Source organism: Theobroma umbraticum, unplaced genomic scaffold, assembly GCF_002168275.2.
Source record: "Theobroma umbraticum cultivar Fairchild unplaced genomic scaffold, ASM216827v3 scaffold_30.0, whole genome shotgun sequence".
Lineage (NCBI taxonomy): Eukaryota > Viridiplantae > Streptophyta > Magnoliopsida > Malvales > Malvaceae > Theobroma > Theobroma umbraticum.
Genome location: NW_018397254.1, coordinates 4497618 through 4516526, shown reverse-complemented (window position 1 = coordinate 4516526; position 18909 = coordinate 4497618). Strand labels below are relative to the sequence as shown.

General features: G+C 32.9%; 2 protein-coding genes across 2 annotated transcripts; one reads left to right on the top strand and one right to left on the bottom strand.

The window, feature by feature from the left end:
- The first annotated feature begins 7522 nt into the window (after positions 1 to 7522).
- Positions 7523 to 11199, top strand: LOC110415039 (uncharacterized). Its single transcript, XM_021426516.2, has 9 exons — positions 7523 to 7908; positions 8571 to 8722; positions 9004 to 9099; positions 9203 to 9265; positions 9559 to 9627; positions 9726 to 9828; positions 9918 to 9989; positions 10374 to 10462; positions 10585 to 11199. The coding sequence occupies exons 1-9, from the start codon at positions 7608 to 7610 to the stop codon at positions 10735 to 10737; spliced, it is 1098 nt and encodes a 365-aa protein (XP_021282191.1). The 5' UTR covers positions 7523 to 7607; the 3' UTR covers positions 10738 to 11199.
- Positions 11200 to 11901: 702 nt separating this feature from the next.
- LOC110414746 (Peptidase M20/M25/M40 family protein) lies at positions 11902 to 16116 on the bottom strand. The gene is made up of 10 exons (XM_021426145.1): positions 15728 to 16116; positions 14599 to 14843; positions 14336 to 14444; positions 13541 to 13679; positions 13408 to 13465; positions 13311 to 13328; positions 13027 to 13149; positions 12703 to 12856; positions 12586 to 12619; positions 11902 to 12261 (listed from the first exon to the last, which is right to left on the bottom strand). Exons 1-10 carry the CDS (start codon positions 16112 to 16114, stop codon positions 12158 to 12160), a joined length of 1371 nt encoding a protein of 456 aa, XP_021281820.1. The 5' UTR covers positions 16115 to 16116; the 3' UTR covers positions 11902 to 12157.
- Between the last annotated feature and the right edge of the window lie 2793 nt (positions 16117 to 18909).

The following is an 18909-nucleotide window of genomic DNA, read 5'->3' as shown; positions in this document are numbered from 1 at the left end:
AAGCTAGATTTTTTTTCACAATATATAAAATTTTATTTCGTAGTAATGTCGGTGTATTACCAGGCCGTACCTGCTCTCATGTTTTCTACGCCGTTAATATTCAACTAATCAGAATTTTCTAGATGCTAAGGGTTTCCGGGCATTGCACGTGGCGTCAGCCTTTAATATTGTTGACACGTGGTCAGACACGAGTGGCAAAATAGGGTCACAGTGCCCGCATTGGATTGCAACCTGGTTAACGGGAAGTCGGGGACGTCACGCGTGGGGCCGAAGCGGATGCTAACGTGCACCTTGTGCGTGTCGTACTAGGATATTATTTTAGTTCCAGGCAATGGGAAAGTGACACGCGTCTGCCGTGGGGGAGAGCTAGAATCTGTAGGTGATGCACCAACACCCACTTGACCTGTTTTGCGTGGGAGACTCCAAGGGCGGTGGGATTTGTTCATAAGGAATGTCATTATCTATTTGCCTTTTTTTAATTCTTTTTCGTGGATTTGGTTCACCGTTCCTTCTAATGACAAATGTTAAATTATGTGTCCTTGTTTAATTTAATTACTTTATGCATAATTAAAAAAATTAAAAATTAGATATGCATTTATAATAATTTTTTATGTGATTTGATAATATATGCATGTATTTACAAATTAAAAATTATATTTTAAATCGGTATTTACCGTACAATTGAATTTTACTTAAAAAACTAAAAGACATGCAAAAAATGTATTCTATCATAATTACCTTCTTTAAACCCTATCAATTATATTTACAACATTAAGATATTTTTTACTAGATGGTACATGCATGTATTCTTCGATCAAATATTTATGAAGATTATTTTCAACAATTTTATCACAAATAGCGATGGAACATTTATCATGCACGAAGTTTGATAATCAATTTTTTTAATTCAAAAAATTAGATTTGAACTCATATTTATCTTAAAATTTAATTTTAAAATAAAAAAACATGCAAGACGGATGTGTTCTGAATTAGAAAAATTCATGTATGTAGAGCATTTTTGAGCAATTTTATGGCGGCGAGTGAGGGAACATTTAAATAAAAGCACTTGTTCTGCAAAAGGCAGGCTTCTCCTGGAGATGATAATTTCTTGCCTAAATGGGGGAATTTTGAGGTGAAGATTCTGATCATCTTTACAACGATGCTCCAAGTTTCAAGAAGATAGAGGCTTTCTTCGATCATTTCTAGTGCAATTCCACTTTCCCATCATGTTTTCTTTTATTGCTTGTTACCAACGTACAACTTCTTTTTTTATATATTCTTAAACCGGTTAATTAGTTCGTAATTAAGATATAAAAAGAAAAAAAAACCATATCTACGAAACCAACCCATAAAAAGAAACGCCAAAATATATATATATGAAAATTATAAAATATTAAATTAAATAGATAACGTGAGATTTATGAAATCAAAAAATAAAGTAGTATCTCTTATTTGTACCTCAAAATCACACGTACCAAAACAAAAATATTACTAGTATCTCTTTTATTAATTAATAGAATATTAAATTTAAATTCATATGGTATAAATATTGGAGATAGGGATTGAGAGTGAGAGCCAACCTGCCAAAGATGTTGGTCTTAAATGTGTGCTTTTGATAGTCATAAATTCAGACTATGTATATATAAAGCATTTAGATACACATTTAATTTCCAATGGCATAATAGAAATTTTGGCGATGCAAAAGGAATGCATAAAAACATATTGCAGGAAATAGCAGCGTGACAATTGAATTAGTTGGCAAATTTAATTTGATATTAAACCAAGGAGTTGGTATCCCATAAATATCACATGGAAAGGTAATAAAATCAAGGAGTTTTTAGTTAAGCAATTTACTGTGTTCTCTCACTTCTTTAACTTAAGAGATTTGTTTTACTTACTTTTTAAGTAAAACTCAGTGCTATAGCTTTACAGCTCATGTTCATAAGAGCTCTATACTTAATATCGTTCACAACTCTTAATTAACTATAAGAAGCATGCAAGCACAGATAATCATAACTGTTTTATATAAATATTAATTTAATATATTAATTATTTATGGAGTAAAATGAATGGTCATCGAATCGAATGTCCAATGTTAAAGAATGACAAATTAAATTCAAGCACAACCATACACATCGTATGTATACACCTGCATACACGATTCTTATAATTATTTATAATTCTATCTCTTTTGATGATGGACAATCATTTATATTTTTAGTTTTTGACTTAGTAATGAAGTAGTTTATGAATTCTTATGAAGAAAGCAATTAGAGAATTATACATATAGACTTAGATTAAATAAAATGTTAAAGATTATTGGTGGAGTCAAGGTGATGACGGATAGTAATGATCTCTATCTTTTAATTTTTTATTTTTTTATTACCATATGTATAAAATTTTTATATATGATATGATTATTTTTATAATTATTCTTTAATTATATTTAATGTAAAATTATGAATTCATTACTGTTGGAGAGTGTTTAACAAGGATCTATGAGCTGCCAATTTGTTGGATTTTAGTGCCCTTTGTTTCTAGCCAATCAAGTTCCATTACAAATAAAAAAGTAAATTAATAAGCTTATATATTTTCCCAATCCTCCATTTTTTTTGTCAATTTTTATAATAATAAAAAATACAAATGTTGAGAAAGTTGATATCCTGGAAAGTCTACAAATTGCATCATCCCATGCGATAGCATTCGTGGGAAAAAAGGAAAAAAACCATTAGACGACAAGAAAAAGGGAAGAATTTAACGAAAGAAAAATGAATATTTTCAAGGGGCGACGGGCCTACTTATTATATGTAAGCACGAGATTTCGCTTTGATTACCCTATTATTAACCAAGACCAAGACTCGTGATCCAGGGTTATTATTCAGGTATATTGGACTCAATCTCGTGTTCATATATATGGATTTTGTTAACAAATTAATGAGTTTAATTTTGGTGAAGTCGACTCTTTTTTTTCCCTAGTCTTTTTCAGCTAGCATGCGAAATAAATAATGAAAAAAAAAAACAAAACATTGGTAGAAAAGCTTTCGTCTTTTGAGCTTTGATTTGATTCCAACGGGTACTAATAAATAGTAGGAGTATCATTATTAAGTTTTTTTTCCCCTTTTGGTTTCCCTTTTTTTGGTTTTTAGCTCCCGTTACCGCGTTGCTTGTCTTGGAATATCATACACTGACATGCCATTTAGGGTTAAGTGCTCCAATTAAATCCTTTTAATTAGGTTTAAAAGGAATCTTGGACAATTAATTAAATTAAATATCACAAACCAACATGTATAATCTTTGTTCATCATTCATTTTCAAACTATTCTCTCCCTCCCCATGCATGTTTTTTGCTGTTATTATGCTTAATACCATTAATTAAACAAGTAGTACGAGATCTTATTCCCACATGATTAGGTGGTTTGTAAACAAATATATATATATATATAATGTTGATTTATATTAGCAATTGTTTAACACACACCAATTAATCACAAGTCATTGTATATATATATTTTTTGGGAATAATGGGGGTTAATTGGAATTGGCCATGTTTTATTGAAGGTGCATGGGGAAAAAGTGAAATATGTACTCAAAGTGGAGTGCCATGCCACTTGATTAAAAATAAAAACAGGACTGACGCGATACCCTTCAATTTAGTACAAGGATAATCAGCACACCCCTCTTTAATCTTTTTGAATATTAACGTGCCATGTGAGGTATGTTCTTTAGGTTTTTCTTTAATTAATTTGGTGTCCTGTTTTAGATGTGAAGCCTTTCACCTTCTCAATGCAAACGTAAGTTTGATGAAAGAGGAGGGTCAAGATAGATGTTACCCGAATTGATTTAATTTTAAAAAAAAGAAATAAAATCGTAATGAAATTGAATGGATTCCACTTTCCATGTAGCAAAAAGCATGCAAGTTGGTGGCAAATGGAAAAAAGACAGGAGGAGGAAGAATAAAGTCTAGAGAGAGATGCGTAGGCTTGCTTGACTTAGGAGAAGAAAATTACAAATGACAGGTGATACACATTTTCTTTTATGTCGTGGTCACGTGATACAGACAGCTTATGGCCATTGGTTAAGCAAAAGCTCCCAAGATTTGTATTGTAAGCTTGAAGCCAAGGTCAAAACCATCAAATATGAACCCTCAATTTGGTTGCTCGTTTGGGCCTAATTTGGGGCATCAAAACAGAAAGACTTGCGTCTCAAAAGTCCCTAGTCCCCAGCCATGTTGGAACAGATCTGACAGTTACTCTTGCAATGTAACAAATTTAAGAATGTGATGCGTTTTTCCCAAGTTTGGATTCTCAGTTCCGTGGGTCTGTCAGCCGTAGGTTCCTGATTCTCATCTTTTTTATAGAAACCATAAGTCCATTGTTTTTGAGTGAACCATCGTTAAGGTTAGTTTGTCTTCTTGTTTCTCAATTAGGCCCGATCTGGAGGTGTCCTTGGGCCAGCTGCCGTTTCTGTTTTGGCCCAACCACGTATGTTTTTCCTTTTTCTTTCAATATCAAATACTAATTGTGTTTGCTGTGATTGCAGTTGAAAACATCAATTAACACATTATACTGTAGAAAACTTTACTTGTAAGATTAATTTAATGAGTTTTCCAGTGCAAGATTCCTTACTTGCTCAATAGAAAATTAAAACAGTTTACTTATTCTTCTGAAACATTTGACATGATATTTTTCTCTATTCAAATCTAATAATATCGTCATCATCGTTAATAACTTTATTTATCTCATTTTGAAAGTATTTGTCATAGATTATGGATCGAGTCTATATTGGATATATTTTGATATTACTTAGTCATAAGCTTATTATTTTTTTTTTAAAAAAAATAACTTGATGGGATGTATAACATTTGCGCTTATAAGCCTCTCAAGATCTACTTACTTGCACAATGTGAGATTAAAGTACATTATATACTTTTTTACTTACTTCTTTTAAAATGTTTGACATGATATATACATATACATCTATATCTATAAAGTGTTCTTAATGCAATTGTTATCTCTGATTGTATATATACAAAGGTAAAGCCTCCTTCCAAATTTTTAAAATTTTTTCTATATTATATAAAATTTTTAAATAGCTCCCATTAAATAATTTTTTATTTAGTAATTAATACAAATAAAAAATAACAAAATAATTTCATATACTGGACTCAATTTTAAAGTTTTTTTTTCTGCTTTTAATTTATATTTATGTTTATATTTGTTTATTTTTTCATTTCTATTCAATTATTAATATGTTCTAAATCTCTATAAATTTTTTGCTACAAATTTTTATGAACCATTAATCATATATATTTTTATTTTGTCATATGTAGATTATATCTTCTATTTGTCATGTTGATTTTTTTTTATTATGCGAATTTTATTTTTCATAATTTTAATATTTAAAAATTAATAAATTATTATGTAATTTTTAAATATAAATTGTAGTGTTGTAGTACTACTTATAATTCTATCAATGTATCATTTTTTATTTAGAATAACCAATGTGTTTTGACATGTATGTTGAAAGCTTCAAGTAACAAAAATATACATACAATTTGACAAAATGAAATGATTATATTTTTTTAATAAAATTTTATTTATTATATATATTTTTAATGACCTTAAAAATATTTTTTTATTTAAAAATTATTTTTATTTCTCAAACAGTTTGATAAAATTAGAGTCAGTATGACCAACATATTGTTAATTAAGCCCAATAAATAAAATTTAAATTAATATGTTAAACCTATCAAATTTGAAAAAAATAAAAATGAGTCTATTAATCTAAACTCACTAAGTTTTAATATAAATCTAAATATACCATAACATATTATATATTAACAGTCCAACCCAACAATCTATTATAATATATTATATCTTAATAATTTGACCCAATATGTAATTAGTAATTTAAAAAAAATAAAAAATAAGAGAAAAGTTTTTTCAAAAAGTTACCCATTTGATGTGAAACACAGAAGTAAAGAGACAATTTATTTGAGTTTAAAAAATTATTTTATTTTCACTTTTACACGCAAAGAATGAAAGAGACTCATTTAATATTTTCATTCAGTCATATATATATATATATAAAACATCGTTATTACTATTAATGTATATTTTGTACATGTCAAAAGTTTTATAAATTTTATTTAATTTTTAAATAAATATAAATTAAATTATATATATTTTAATTATTTAATATCTTATTCTATCTTACTTCTCTTTTAAAAAAGTCTAACTCCGCCCTGGTCCATGTAGTTGCATGGTTAAATTAGATGACTTAAGTAAGGCAAAAGAGGGACTTGATGAACTTAACTTAATGTATTTGTTGCATTTATTTTAGGAGAATTTTTTGTTTTTGCATTTAATGAACTTCAAGTTGGCTGCTCGACGCCTAGAAAAGTACAACCTCGTAATATCAAGATAGCGGAAGGACATGTAGTACCATTTTGAACAAATTTTCTTCATTTATTAATCTTTTTATATCTAATTAGCTAATTAATAGTTAATTCTTTAATTCATTAAATAAGTATAAACTATTAGAAGCGTGTAGATTCATATTTCTTAATGTTATAAAGAGGCCATTTTTATATCAATTTTAACAATAATTTTTATAAATTCAAACTTTTAACAGTGTAATTTTTTATGAAAAGAAAAATTGTTCACACGAAAGTTAACTAAAAAATATCATCAAATTTCATTTGAAAAATTTAAAAGTAAAAAAAATGTAAGTAGAGTTTATCAAATTGTAAATGCAAAAAACCTTGCCTATTAAAGTTGAATTTATTAGACTAATTTTTGAATTCATTAAATAAAAATAAATTATTATTTCATGAGAATAGATCCATGTTTCTTGATCTTACAAACAGACATATTCAAATCAATCTTAACAATAATTTTTATAAATTATTATTTCATGAATATAGATTCATATTTTCTAATCTTGCAAACTAATGATCTTTGTTGCAATATTAGCAACTCATTATTTTAAACAATGTAATTTTTTTATGAAAGTAAGACTTATTTACATAATATTAATTGAAAAAAATTTACAAAATATCATACAAAAAAAACATAAATGTGTAAGTAAAATTTTTAATTCATTAAATAAAAAAAACTATTATTTCATATATATATATTTCCCTTCGTTATTTTTCATATATCTATCACCACAAATTCAAATTACGTGGAACATGATTCCCAACTTGAATATTCAACTGTCCAATAACGTTAATTATCGAATAAAAAAAAGTGGGAGCTCAACAGTGGGGCTAGCATTATCTCTACGTGTCATTAATGCATTGGTTCTCTCAGATTCTCCCACCAAAATCCCACGGATAAAAGAAAGCCCCATTCGATTACACAAATATCAAGCAACCACGCGGACCCCACCTTCCTCTTTCCCTGCCGCCAGATCATGATCAAACGCCCCTAAAAGTCCATGACAAAAACTCCCGACTCTCTTAAAATGACTTTATTCTAAACAGGAAAGCAAACGGCCAATAATTTTTCGTCGACGTCGACGACGACGACGACGACGACGACGACGCAGACGAAGAAGAAGAAGAAGAAGAAGAGGAAGAAAGAGGCGGAAAGAAAAAGGTCTACATGGAGGTTCCAATACTATCATTAACATCGAAGACGACGTCGTACTTGGGTTCGTGTTGCGTTTCTTCTTCTTCTTGGAATGTTAAGCTGCTTTGTGAGTTTGGGGTGAGGAAGAGGAGAATGTCAATACGGTGCGCAAAGGCGTCCGTGGAACGGAGTGGTGAAGCTGCGATTAAGGATAGAGAGAGGTTTGCTGGAAGTGCTATGGAAGTGACCACTCTGGATCGAAGCTTTGGTGAAGCTGCAGACTTTCCGGTTTGGGATAAGATTGGTGCAGTTGTTAGACTCAGCTATGGAATCGGTAACATTTCGAAAGTCATTTTTTTTTTATAAAATTCCTTTTGGGTTTTATTGAAAAACTTTGGTTGCTCCAAATTGATGAATTTTGAGGAAAAGATAGGTAAAAGCCTTAAGTTTTTAGTATTTCTTTCCTTGGGAATTTCAGGAAGCGGTAATTTTGAGGAAAGACTTTTCTTTTCTTTTCATTTAGCTTGAGCTTCTAAAAGCGAAAGAAACAGGAAAAGAGGAAATTCTTTTAAAGGAAATGGTCCAAGGAAGTAGAGTTCCTTTTTTTTTTCCTTATTCCCTTTTTGAAACGAATGAAATGATTTTGCTTTTCAATTGAAATTCAATCAATTTTCGTCTTCCATAGTTTTCTATTTACATAGTACTTTTGACTTTTGCGTCGAGGAGATGAAGGGTGATATCATAAATGCCTGCTATTTGAATTTTTTTTTCAACATAATACATCAATTTTCTTCGTCTTACTAGAATAAATAAGTTCGTTTATTTTTGATTTAAAGCATTATCAATTATTCAATTTTGTGAATTCTGAGGTTATTTTGGTGCTTTTGGGTTTTTTTTTTTTTCTGGTAAAACAGACTAATTAGTTCTTCAAGGGGATAAAAGCTGCGTGTAGATAGCAATAAATAGTTCTGATTTTTTTTGGATATTTGTGTTTAGGGATATATGGAGCAATGGCGCTAGCTGGGAGATTTATATGTTCAATTACTGGAATCGACAGCATGGGAGGTTTTCATCCTTCATTAGATGCTGTTCTTGAAGGACTTGGCTATGCAGTTCCTCCAATCATGGCCCTTCTTTTCATATTAGATGTATGTTCATTATTTGCTTATCAGTTTTATAATTGGATTTGTATCATTGCTTGAAGAATCTTGACTGGTAAACGACAGCTGATATTAGGAGTTTTATGGATAAAACTGTTTGCCATGTGCTTGTTTTAAGTCCTTGGAATTTCGAGAAAGACTATATATTCAAGTCAAGTTTTCTAGCTGTTATAAAATCCAAATTTAACATGGATTTTCAGTTTACTTGAATGTTCAGAAGTGTCTTTGGAATTTGGTGCTTATATTGTGAGGAATTTTCGAGGTTACAGGATGAAGTAGTTAAAGTATCTCCTCATGCTCGTGCAATAAGAGATGTGGAGGATGAGGAATTAAGGAGCTTCTTTTATGGAATGTCACCTTGGCAGGTAAACCATCTTACACATATTTGCTGCTTAGATATTCCCTTTCTCATGCTTCATCTTTAATGAAGCAATGAGGACCTGGTTTCACCTTGCATGAATTTTGCAGTTTATACTTATGGTTGCTGCCAGCTCAGTTGGGGAGGAGCTTTTCTACAGGGCTGCTGTTCAGGTCTGTCATCTTGAAAAATTTTCCTTTTTATCTTATTTTGTGATGTTAAACAAATATATAATGTTGAATCACTATAGGGCAATTCTGAAAAGTATTTCTATCCAGGAGATCTAGCATTCAAAGTTGTACAATTATTCTGCTATAATCTTCTCAGGAAGCTTGCTATAGCATACTTAGTAAATTTCTATGTTATAGTTTTAAGATCATTCATATCTGTCTTGTGACCTCTACTCAATGCCTTACTATCCATATGACAATTAAATGATAACGATTGCTTCTGTTTTAACAAATAGGGAGCATTAGCTGATATATTCCTGAGAGGCACTGAGTTGGTTTCAGATGCTCAAGGAATGGCATCTCTGGTATACATTCCGTTCCACAGATTATACCTTCTATTATGTGGTGATCAAATCTTTCTTGCAACTAAACTCTCTGACTTTTTTTGTTTCTCCAATTTTAGACTGGTGTGCTGCCTCCCTTTGTCCCATTTGCTCAGGCATTTGCAGCTGTAATAACGGCTGCTCTTACAGGCTCTCTTTATTATGTGGCTGCCTCTCCGAAAGGTAGATTCTGTAGTGTTCTTTTTGAGAAATTTTTTACTTATCATCAAGTTCAGTTTTAATTTACTTGTTGCTTTTCTGGTTTTCCTCAGATCCTACTTATGTAGTTGCACCAGTTCAACGGTCTCGCCCTGCTCGTGAAGATCTGAAAAAGCTATTCATAGGTGCTTGCTCTGCCCAAAAATAGAATGTCATTCATTCAATGGTTTTTTTTTTTGTAAGGTCTTAAAAGGCTTATCTGTCTTCAGGCCCTGATATATATTTTGATAGAGAGCTGAATACCTGACCTGCTTATAATCGCATCCAGAACCAATAAACCTAACTAATATAACCAATAGTTTCTCCATCCATATAGAGACATGTGCACTAGAAGTTTCCAGTTTCCCTTGCCTCATAGATTTATGAGATCTTATTTCAATAACTCTTAAATTTAGAGATGTTCCCCTAGGCAAAAGAACCTTGTGGGAGAAAGGTTATGCATACTTAGCACTACTAATTTTTTCCAAGTATTCATCTCACTAATTTTTTTTTACGTAAATGCACTGCAGCCTGGTATGAGAGGAGACAAATGAAGAAGATCTACTCTCCCCTTTTGGAAGGAATATTGGCCCTTTACCTAGGATTTGAATGGATCCAGGTAACATTTCACATTATTAAACTAGTTGAGGAATAATTTCAAAATGAAGCAACTAACAATTTATTTATTTATAAGAACAGCATACTAATTGGGTTCTTCATATTCTGATGCAACCTTGACAGACGGACAACATTCTTGCACCCATTATCACACATGGTATTTACTCCGCTGTTGTTTTGGGACATGGTCTTTGGAAGATACATGACCACCGGCGAAGGCTACGCCAGAGAATTCAACAGCTTAAATCGGAAGGAAAGAGCTCAAACAAACTATAAGGAGCTGTTGATGGGAGGAATTTTGTATATTACACACAGTCTAGAAAGCTAGAAATATTATGGATTAGGATTGTTCTATAATGTAGAAATACGTTCGTATACTAACAGCGTGCTGAAGAAGGTTAGGGCACGTCCAATGTATCAAGCAATAAATGAAATTTTCACTATTGATGCCAGATTTTTCTAGCATTAAAAACAATGGGAACAAAAAGAAACTAAAAGAAAGGTTCTCCAAGGTGGCTGGCATCAGCTTGCTAGCTTTTCTGTCTCGTCATTGCAAGTCTGCTAGCCATGGAAGTGATATGGAATAATGGTGTTTTCCAATTCATTCTTTCTATGAGATACCAGTGCACGTTGGGCGGGTAAATCTGCAAAAGGGGGCAATTACTCTTACCGAGAATGGCAGGCAGCCTCTAATCTGCCCGAAAGCAAATAGAAAGAAGATTTCAATTGTAATTTACGAGTTTCTGAATTTAATCACTGCTTACTCATTTTCTTCGATTCTCGTATTAAGCCTGATCTAAACTTTATAATGTAAGCGGAACAGATTCTTTGAAATGATTTGTCTTTCATTTGAATCTGGATCCGTCGTGGCCTCTTGGGCCATGTGAAGCAGTTTCAGCCTTGGAAGAAGGCGTAAGGCAATTGTGCAGCTTTTACTTATTATCGTAGCAATGTTTTGATAGCGACTTGTGCAGCTATCCACAAAACACGTCCTTTAAAGAAAAATTTATATTACATTTTTCGTAAAATATTTTTAAATCAAACACTACAGTATAATTTTTTCAACAATCACATCCTTAACAATAATCACTTTTCCGCATTATTATTAAACCCTGCAAATTTATCTGCTTAATAATTAAATATTCAACAATCATATTCCTAGCAAACAAAACTTTAGATCGAGAAAAATTCAATTGATGATTCAGTTTTTTATTTCAATTATTTTAATTTTTAAAATTTAAAATATATATCGACGGATTAAACCTTTTTTTTATATATAAAATATTGATTAATTCAATTTTTAAAATTTTCAATCAAACTCATAGAGTGGATATCCTGACAACTACTATTCAATATTGATTCCTCCCTATTTGCCCAACTGCTTACCAACATCGCGTTGAGCCAATTTCTGACATAAAAATTTCACCCAAGAACATCAGACATAGCTAAAATGGAGCGCTTGACTTGAGAAAACCCCAAATTCCCATCCAAAGTTTGGAAGAATGGATGCTTTTAGATACCAAATGAGTAAGACCCACATTAAACAAGCCGACAAATAAGCTGTGTGCAGTGGGCACTTCCGTCGTAATATTCATATAAACTGCTCGAATATCATATGATTGTGTTGCCTCATTTATAGGGGAATGATCATGATGCGTATCGATTGGGATCAGTAACACATATCTACTTTATTGCATTAGTTCTCTAACTGGGAGATGATGCTGGTAAACACGTCGTAGCCTTGGCACATATCAGAAAGAAGGCAGTACTCATTCTTGGCATGGTATGTGGCCATTAAACCTGCACGTACATGTTTGCGAAACAGATGCATGTCAGATATTTACAATCGCTAACCGTAAAAAACTATAAATAAGTATGAAGTAACATTTTAATGATTCCATTCAGTTGAATCCAGCAAATAGAACATGACAAGAACAAAAAAGGGATTGATGTGATTATGGATTTTAACAGCAGCAGTAAAACCGTATAATTTCCCAAAAATTGTCTAATGCTCTATATACGTAGCCCTAATTCCATTCAGTTGTAAAGGCTCTTGCTCAATTTCTACAATAGATTTTGAAAGACTTAAATGCAAAATGTTCAAATGCAATAATTTTATCATACCATAGCCAGCAGTTTGAACATCGAAACCTTCATCCTGACAGAAGATGAGGAAAAAAAAATTAGCTAAATCGATAACAGATCAGAAGAGCAGGAACTACTAAAAGATATATATCTCACTTGCAGCTCCCGAATGAGTGGCAAACTTCCAGTAATTGAGTAAGGCTTCACATGACCAACTGCCTCTTCAGTTGCTTTGCACAGTACATGAAAGCCACGGGAATCAAGATCACAGGCAACTCCAGACATTGCCTCATCAAAAGTCAATGTAAGGCTGCAAACAAAGTACCACATAACAACTCAAAAAGTTGTAGTATACAAACATAGATGAGAAAGGCCGGCAAAAAAACATGATTCTTCTTGAACAGATACAGTATATGAAAAGCTTGACTACATACATCTAAGCAAGTTTGCTTAATAAAGAAGGGGGGATCAAGGACAAACCTTCCTCTAAGGTTTTCATCATGGAGGATATATTTTGAAACTGGACCCCGTGTGTCCAGCTTGTCTATATTCTCATTTATGTCATCTACATATTCTTGCAGCTTCTCCATTACATCTTTTACACTGAAATACAGTACGATAATATTTCAAAGCAGAAAATATTGACTAGCAATTTTATTTGGAAAAGAAACAGTAATCATTCAACAATAAATAACTTGAAAGAATGAACAAAAAACTCAGACTATGGTTGGTCCAATCTTTTGGATAATTGGAGGGTTACTTACTTGTAGAAAGGAGTTAACCTGCAACCCAAAAAAAGGGCCTTAGTAAGATAACATTTTATGCTACAGGCTCTTTAAAAACTCTGACAATAATATAAACCTGACATCTCCTGATAGTGTACACTCTCCAGGAATTTGATTGATTCCACCACCTGGATCTGCACCAAAGAAAAATTTCATTAATGAACTGACTTTATTTTCAAGAATAACTTGATCTAAGGCTTAAAACATACAACTCCATTGAGTGGGTTTCATGGTTGATGGTGTAGCAAATCCATATAATTGCTCATTTGGATGGGGTGGAAAGTCTTTATAAAAACGAAGCTGGATTTCTTTAAGTGCATCCATGCCCAGCTCCAATGGATTTATAGCCTGCAGATAATCAAAAACTTCAAAGTTAATAAAACAAATGGAGAACAAAAACACATATATATCTATCCTTTTTTTCATCAAGAACCACCCAATCAGTCAGCTAAAATCTTCTAACTGCAAATAAAGTTTGATAGAGAGATTCTCAAGGATAAGCACCAACCATTTTAATAGATTATATTAGAATATTCTGTTTGCTTCATAGGGTATGATCTGATTTGAATTAGCCAATTTTATACTTAGGGTCTTTACTGGGTATAAAAATGAATATGCCTATGGGTTAATGAGTCATATTATTGTAGGTTCCAGAAGTAAATTAATTCTGGGGCACAAGTTGCTTGCTCGGAGACAAAGTTTAATAGATTGCAATCAAGACTAAAGATTTTGTGGTGAAATAAAGTTTTCAGATTTAACATTCAGAGTGTTCCTTATCTTCCTTCTACCTAGGATTTAGGTTTAAACACCATAGCTTATGGTGTTTAATAGATTGTAATCAAGACTAAAGATTTTGTGGTGAAATAAAATTTTCAGATTTAACATTCAGAGTGTTCCTTATCTTTCCTTCTACCTAGGATTTAGGTTTAAATACCATAGCTTATGGTTTTGTGCTAAATGATTACTTACATAGGCTACATAACAAATGCGGTAATATGGTCTACCTTGTGTGCTAAACCACTGTGAAAAAGCTTCCCTGTTACATGAAGTTTCCAGGGTATCATACCACCAGTACCAATGCAAGGTTGTTTATCCGCTGTATCAATCCAGAAACTGTGAAATCATATGAATTAAATTATTTCTGCCATCTTACCAGATAGAGGACAAATAAGTTTTTACAAAATAAAATGTGACATAACCAGCATCCAGAAACATGTTTCAGACTATTAATACTCAGTATTTCTTCTTTGAAAATGTAAGTACTCACAGAGGGCCTCCCTTCAGCTTCTCAAGCAGACCATCTTTCACTAGTGCATCAACACCAACTCCAGTTATTGCTGAGTTCTCTTCATTGGCTATAAAAACTGCAACAACGGTTGATTTTAGTTTCGGTTTTGTCTCCCCAAGTTTCCTCATGAGTTCAGTTACAAGGGCAACATGTCCCAAACAGTCAGTAGTTCCACGGCCACGAAGTTTATCACCATCAATGCTCAATGAGAAAGGATCAAAATCCTGCCAAAATTCAACATATATCAAATTCTAATATCAAAGTACCTATAATCCTAATATCAAACAGTAACTTGAAATGGCTAATCTCAATTGACAGAGCATCGAGAATTGCTACTATTTAAGAGCACATGCAGAAGTATTAATGTTGACATAATGAGAGGGGGAAAATCTGAGGAAACCATAACAAATATTAAAAGAACCTAAAACCATTAGTCCTAAGTGGAAAACCAACGTAAGTTCATCAATTAAAAATAAATCTTCAAGATAAGTGAATGCCATTTCTGGAAGCTGAGTATACCTACAGAAGTCAACATACCAAAGTCTTGATTGATTCATCAATCCTGCTAATAAGAAGAGAGATGCAAAACAAATTTGTAGAAAGCGATGCAAATACAGTGATTATACGGCAAAAACTTATTCTTTTCTCCGTGAACACAAAACTGGAAGTGTAACTTATCAATTCAAGCATGGAAGCCAATTCAAATCAATCCCATAAACAGCGAAGAAAAAAGCAAACCAGATTAAATTCATCCCAAGAAAAAAAAAAGTGTAGCAAAAGCTAATTCCAAACAGTCAATTATGATGTCTCAAAAACCAAATTCTAACCAATGGAAAACTTAAAATTAACCAAATTTACACTGCCAAAATCTATAATATTAAACAAAATCCAAACCCCGCCCCAGAAAAAGGAAAATTGTTACCTTTACCACCTCTATCCTATATCGAATGCAAAACAAACCCAGGTATTAAGAAATATCATCCCAAAAGCCATAACAACCATCCCTTCCAGCAGCCAAAAAAATTTCAAACTTTATACAAAAATAAAAAAGCAGCAACCCGAAACCAAATAAAAGGGAAAAAAGCAAAAATCAAAAGAGAGTTATTACCCAATCATTAGGATTAGCGGTAACAACATCCATATGCATCCCAACAAAAGATAAGATCTTGCCAGGCTCAGTCCCAGGATACTCCACAATGAGATTGCCCCTTCCGGGGAAATAAGTAACATGGTTAACAACCAAAGGTCCTCCACCAGTTGTCGTACTGTAAGGGAGGAGACAATCTAGTACATGCTTCACCACCCTGTCTTCTTCTGGGATCAGTTCCGGCGGGTTGTTTTGAAGAAACTTGGATTCTCCTATGACCTTCTTTAGAAGTGACACAAACGAGTCCTTGTTCAGATTGCCCAGTGTTTGTTTCACGTTCGAAGTTGCCATTTGGCTGTAGACTCGGATGAAAGTGGAGAGTTTGCGTTTCGGAAGCTGATTCTGCATCCCGGGGACAGCCTATGATTTATATTTTGCATTCGAAAAAAGGGTGCATGTAAAGCAGGCCGACATAGGATTAAGTATTCCATGGGCTAGGATTTGGTCCAATTCAAAAATTAGAACCTAAAGATTGAAACTTATTGGGCCAACATGATGCTTTGCCCAACTAACAGTAAAGGGATGGAAAGGATACTACCATTTGTTTTTGATCCACACAATGTCAAACAAATTCACTGATCATCATAGTCCAAATACCAGCGACAGAAAAAGCCTCAAGGTTGAGGGAGGTTAAGAAGGAAAGGACATGGGAAAGTTTAGTCATGGAAAATTTTGCTTTACAATGATGTTGGCAACTTGGCTGTTCATGGCTACTCAAAATTCCCCGTTTGTTTTTTAATTTTGTTTCCTAAGTTTTAAATGAAGAAATTTTATTACCAAAAAAGTTTGGAAGTGCATTATACCTCTTCATTGCGTACAATTTCCTCTTCATCCTAACTATTTATGTCTAATTAAACACCACGAGATACTATCAGGATTACTTCGTCTCTTTAGAAACATGCTACTTTCATAATTTAACTTGCTGGAGTTTCCAAGAAGCATCATCTGTGTGCATTCTGATGACAGCTTTTTGGGTACCAATTTTGATGGAAGGTACTGCACATTTTTGAATCTGTGGCAATGGTAACCTTTTTAGTCTGTGCTGTGATTGCCATTTCCAGTCCCTTATATGTCTTTACAAAAGAGCCTCACGGTCATGACACACAACGCCATAATTGTTTCCCTGGCAAATACAAAAAGCTTAAAGACATGGCAGCAGCATCAGCTTTCATTCAATGTAAAGAATCCTTTTGTCGGATGTGGTCGGGTTCTGTTTGGAGCTATTCGAGGTCCTGACTAATTTGTGTCTACTTTTGTTATACCATGAACTAGTTCTAAAGAAGTTGATCATATATTTGTTCGCATACTTCATTTAGGGGTAAAGAAGAAGTTATATAGAAGTTAGAGTGCATTTTTAAATGAGGAAATCTGAAAATAAAAACTGAGATTATTCGGGAGGTTTAGATAAGACTAAGAGCAGTGATAAAGTAATTAGTTGGATTGGATGAGTTAGGGACCCTAAAGAAGCTTGGAAGTTATTGTTGGAAAAATAAAGAAATATTCATATAAATAACACATTGCATTGACATATGAGCCTTAGTACCTAAAGCACAATGTTTGTTATTTCACATGTTGTTGTTACCACTACTAATATGCATTTGTTTAATAATGACTTCTCTTTAATTTAGGAAAAAATCCAAAGAAAAACTAAATCTTGAAATATATATATATATTTATGTGTCAGTGTGTATGTGGTTTTGAACATGTTTCACTGTTAAATATGGATACAATATATTATTTTATTTTCAATTATATTGAAGTATCAAATTTAAAATTTCTTTTCAATTATATTTGCATATAAGTGAAGGCTTAAGCAAATGGGTTGATAAAAGTAAAAACCTTTAATGTTTTTTTGTAATGATCTCCTTTTATTTGCCATGATACTTATGCTATTAAACTACGGTTGATTGGCATGTTTTAGTTTTTTTTTTTAATAAAAACGAATTGTGGATTGCTCTACCTTCTGCCTTAAAAAGACTATATTCTATCAATATATGACCTGAAACCATAGTACCGTATATGAGTAGTATTAGGCAAATACCACATTAACTACTTATAGTAAGTTCACTACAACATTTAATTATTGATGGCAGCAAAACAAGTTGAGAAAAGAAGCGAACATCTGCGGATCTGCGCCTGGATTTTGTTGCTAAAACACGACCTCTAGCAAGCTCGACACAAGTTTCGTTGTGCTTGCAGTGTTTATAGAAGAAGTGTCACTGTAGTAACAGTGATTGTTTAAGAGAGGAGAGAGGGCTACAGGCAGGGGCTTCCCATGCAGATGAAGATAAGGGAAAGGCAATGATTACTGACTTTGTTGGAGGGGTGACCTGGGAATCCGAGCCCCATGCACTGACCATGACTATTCCTCAAAACCCACCTTCCCACGCACGCATTTGTTTTCTCAGTCACTGCATCTTCATTACTGCATTTTTTCACTCTCAACTAAACGACCCCACCACTCATGTATATCTCTTTAACTTTTTAACTATCAGAATCTTGGTCGATATTACTCCTCTTCAGCCTTTCCTGCTGAGTTTCTCTCAGGTGTTGAAAAAGTAGAAGAGAAAATGAAAGAAAATAAAAAGTGTAAAGTACTTGTTTGCAAGTCTAAGCATCAGTGTTCATTTCTTGCATTTAAATGGGCTTTAGTCAAATGGGGTTTTCTTTTCAGAAAGAAATGAAAGAAAACCCTGTCGCAGAGGGCCTATAAATGAATTAAGGGGGACGCAGTATTCATGGCTGATTGGTTGATGGATTTCTCTTCGGTGGTTCATGTTTGTTGGTTGTGTTTGTGTGTGATGAATTGATGACGATGATCAATATTTATCAAGAAATCCAAAGGGAAAGGGGGACTGGGGAGGGTGAGGGGACCAAGCAAGTAGTTAAAATAATCTCAGGCCTATAAATGTGGTGTCTTAGCTGGCTACGGATTTGAGTGGGGTCGAAGTCAGGGGCAAAAGGCTGAAAGGATAATGTACGAGCAGTAAGAAGTTGAAGAAACAAAGGTCTCGCAAACATAGATTCAGTGTCTTCACTGAAGGTACTCTTTCTCGTCAGTGATGCGTGTCCCACCCCACTGTGGCTGAGTATTTCTTGGAAAAACTAAATAGCTTCCGAATAAATAAGTAGGAGTCTTAGTA

Coding starts and splice junctions, on each gene's coding strand:
- LOC110414746 (XM_021426145.1), bottom strand. CDS start 16,114: ATGCAGAATCAGCTTCCGAAACGCAAACTCTCCACTTTCATCCGAGTC. Junction 13,680..14,335: donor ACAGTGGTTTAGCACACAAG/GTAGACCATATT, acceptor GATTATCTGCAG/GCTATAAATCCATTGGAGCT. Junction 13,466..13,540: donor GAAACCCACTCAATGGAGTT/GTATGTTTTAAG, acceptor TCTTTGGTGCAG/ATCCAGGTGGTGGAATCAAT.
- LOC110415039 (XM_021426516.2), top strand. CDS start 7,608: ATGGAGGTTCCAATACTATCATTAACATCGAAGACGACGTCGTACTTG. Junction 9,628..9,725: donor CTCAAGGAATGGCATCTCTG/GTATACATTCCG, acceptor CTCCAATTTTAG/ACTGGTGTGCTGCCTCCCTT. Junction 9,990..10,373: donor TCTGAAAAAGCTATTCATAG/GTGCTTGCTCTG, acceptor AATGCACTGCAG/CCTGGTATGAGAGGAGACAA.